At 37.2% G+C, this 3,825-nt stretch overlaps 1 protein-coding gene across 1 annotated transcript; it reads left to right on the forward strand.

Annotated features, from left to right (window-relative positions):
• The first annotated feature begins 2,057 nt into the window (after positions 1-2,057).
• On the forward strand, positions 2,058-3,002 carry LOC118797598 (odorant receptor 131-2-like). The gene has a single exon (XM_036556926.1). The coding sequence runs from the start codon at positions 2,058-2,060 to the stop codon at positions 3,000-3,002; it is 945 nt and encodes a 314-aa protein (XP_036412819.1).
• Positions 3,003-3,825: the final 823 nt, after the last annotated feature.

Consider the following 3,825-nt stretch of genomic DNA (forward strand, 5'->3'; position numbering starts at 1 on the left):
ACTGGATGAGCGAGAAATCCGAACGGCACCCTCTGCATTAAAAGCTAGGTTAGGTCAGGAGTCGACAACCCAAATGTTAAGAAGAGCCATTTTGTCCTTTCAACAATAATCAAACCACCTTTGGAGCCACAACTTTTTATGTCCAATGTGTCACAGTATGTGCTAACGTCCTAGTATGGGTTAAAAAATATGAACGAAAACGAAGAATTACTTTGCTCTGCTTTAAGCTTTATCTATGGCCGCTTTCCTCCCATTTCCGCCAGGACACTTTTCCTCAAAAGTAGAACAGTTCTTGTGAAATGTCTGTCAACATTTGACAGTTTTACGAGGCTGAAGTTAGCTTCTTGTTTGAATTTTCCTGTTCCATCTTAAATTCTGACTGAGGGCGAACGTATATGCGGCATATATAACGGAAGAATTCAAAGGAGAAGCTGACTTCATCTTCACAACCTTTTAGTGTTTGACAGTCTCTCGTTGCAGATTTAACATACTAGGAAACCACCTGCGGTGCTTATAAATGCGAAGAAGTCCAGCATCGTTTAAGACCATCTATTGTTAAAACAGTGTTAGAAATATCGGCAGAGGTTTATTTTACTGCAAAAGGAGGATACCTAAAAATCTAATTCTGCTGTGGAGCCACATCAGGGCTGTAAAAGAGCCGTTTCGACCCCTGATCTAGTGTATGGAAGCACTTTGGCTTCTATGGAGGGGAAAAGGGACCTGGACAAGGGCCACACTATGTACAAATTGTGTCACACTAAACTAAAATATTTTGGTAATGACAAACATGAGAAACCATATTAAATGTTTCCATCCACTTTCTGTCTGGTTGTACTTGCTGCCAACCAGAGGACCATTGAGCAAGCGATGTCAAAGCTTTCACCCAACTCGGAAAGGGCGAAGCAGATTACAAACTCTGTTGCAACTTTTATTGCCAAGGATTTGCATCTGTACTCAGTCGATGAGAGCCAGGTCTTTTGCACTATGTTGCCCACTTTGGAGCCGAGATACTGACACAGCGACCCCCCACTCTCTACAACGAGACCAAATTTCACCGTAACAGCGCATTTTATCATAGATGAGTGGCAGCCTGCGTCTCAAACAAGAGCAGTAAATGAGAGCCTTCCAGTTCACTTGCCACATCACTTCCATTTGATTTATTAATAAAAGATATTGGACATAAATTCATTACGGATCATTACAAATACTTAGCTTTAAAAATACCAAGTTCTCACACAGTGAGAAAAATAGAAGTCTTGTATAGAAAAAAAAGATGCATCAAAATGCATCGATAATCGTTTTATAATTGCATCGCAGCCCTCTGAATCGTAATCGAATCGAATCGCGAGGTGCCTAGAGATTCACACCCCTATCCAGAACCTTCTTGAAGCCAACCGAAAGTCTTGTTTCATGGCCTCTCCCATGTTCTAGATTTTGCTGCTGCCTTTTTTGCCCATCCATACCTTATCTCAGAAACACGTTGAGATAACAATAGCAAGCAAATAACATTTGTTTTATTCATTAAAAGTATTTTTTATATATTTATTTAGTTTTTCCACTGCTTCACACTGTTCCGAAATGAAACAGTTTGGTTCTTTGATGCTCAGCAGTTAATGGGACACAGGGAAATGGTGATTCTTAAATTGTCATAAACTCATGTTCATAAATGCTGGTGACTGTACTACAGATGAATGCCAGTAAAAATCTTGCAAGAAGTGTGCAAGGCATTACTCTGAAAGTTGCCTTTTTCCCCTGTAAAAATAAAGGCTGGGTTACAAAAATGCAAAAACGTACATCAATAAAATATGTACTCCATTATTTAATATTAACATCAACACCAACAATGTTGCTATGCTGTTACTAGTGAGGAAAGTATTGCCTCACCTTCCCTCCCTTAAGGTCTTTTAGAAACCATATAAATACATGAACTTTGTGACCATGAGTGCTGCACACTGCTTTAACCTCCTCAGTGAGACATTTAGGCATTTGGGAATTGTCTTAATTGAGGTTGATCTTTGCTTCATTTATGTTTGTGCTTGTTTGAAACATTTGCAGAAATGCAAAGCATTGCAAACAGCAGCTTGAGCAGGGACCCACTGTCATACCCTGGTTTTGTACAAAAAGTGATGTTGGTGCAGATACTGGTGGGGATTTTCCTCTATGTGAACTGCCTGATGATATTCACCTTTTTAAAAAAGCAGGTGTTCAGGGAGGACACTCGCTACATTTTGTTTGCGCAAACTCTGTTTGTTGACTCTGCTTTCATGTTTTTTACAGATATGATGTTGATTGGGAATTATTTCCAGTACCGCATCCACATGATTCCTTGTATTTTCATCTGTTCAGCAATAGCCATTCTTTCAATCTGTTCTCCTCTGACTCTTGTGGCAATGTGTCTGGAGCGCTATGTTGCAATATGCATGCCTTTAAGACATGCTGAGATTTCTACCAGCAGGACAAGATTCTTTGGATTTATTATCATATGGGGTATCAGCTCCATGCCTCCAGTGTTCTTTGTTGTAGCACATATTTCAGTGCTCCCTTCTGGTGCTTTGTTTTCACATGTCATATGTAGCATGGAAATAATGTTACAGGAAGAATGGCAGGCACAGTCTCGTGCTGCCATTTTGCAGCTTCTTTTCCTCTTTATGAGCTTTATCATTGTCTTCACCTACATCAGGATAATGATTGCAGCCAGAACTGCCTCTTTAGAGAAAAAGAAATCAACCAACAAGAGTCTTAGAACCGTGGTCCTTCATGCCTTTCAACTGTTTCTATGTCTAGTTCAGTTTTTAATCCCATATATTGAAATGACATTTTGGAAGGTTGATGTTATGGTGTTTATTAATGTAAGATATTCAAATTTTATTGTTTTTATTATTGCACCTCGTTGTCTTAGTCCATTGATTTATGGAGTGAGAGATGAGAAATTTTCTCTTATTTTAAAATATTATGCATGCTGGGGTTTTGATCATTCCAAATGTCCATTGAAAAGAAAATAAGACTCATTAAATTAATGCTTGTCATTGAATTAATTATATTTTACAATATATCTATTTAGTTAATGAAAATGCTAACTCTTCACTGTAATTATGAGTAACCTTTTTGTTAAGTTAATTCTGCCTGATTTAATTTTATTGTCTAGGCTGGCTAAATGATTTTTTTAAATTATTTTTTTAATGCCTTTCAGTACATTATAATGGAATAATGTACATATGAGCAGATCTTGTAAAGTCCTTTTTTAGTTAATACATAACATTTTTTTTTTGTTTGCAACCAGATGTAACTTAAATCTACTGTTGCAGTAGAATACTTATAAATGAATGATAAAGTTTTGTGATTTTGTTTCTTTTTATTGCTTGTCGACACTTTAGGGTGCTGCTGCTGCATAAACTAAAACAAATCCAATTAAACATTGCTCCACCTGTTATCCCCTTTTGTACTATAATACTTTATACTAACACTTTGCTATCCGGTGTCGGCCAGAGGAGGATGGGTTCCCCTTCTGAGTCTTGGTTTCTCTCAAGGTTTCTTCCTCCTGCTGTTAGGGAGTTTTTCCTTGCCACTGTCGCCACTAGCTTGCTCATGGGGGCTTGGACCTGGATTTTCCTGTAAAGCTGCTTTGTGACAACACCTGTTGAAAAAAGCGCTATATAAATAAACTTTGCTTGAAACTTTGCTTGTCGTAGTAGTAGTAATAATAATATTATTAATAATAATTTAATTACATAGAGGATTATTTTAAACAGGTAGTAAAAGAAAATAAAATTGGATAAATAAGAGATAAATAATATAAGTAAACTATTATTACAATAATACAGAATC

Source organism: Colossoma macropomum, unplaced genomic scaffold (assembly GCF_904425465.1).
Source record: "Colossoma macropomum unplaced genomic scaffold, Colossoma_macropomum, whole genome shotgun sequence".
NCBI classification, from domain to species: domain Eukaryota; kingdom Metazoa; phylum Chordata; class Actinopteri; order Characiformes; family Serrasalmidae; genus Colossoma; species Colossoma macropomum.

Excerpts from the sequence above, each read along its gene's own strand:
- LOC118797598 (XM_036556926.1), top strand. The coding sequence starts at position 2,058 with ATGCAAAGCATTGCAAACAGCAGCTTGAGCAGGGACCCACTGTCATAC.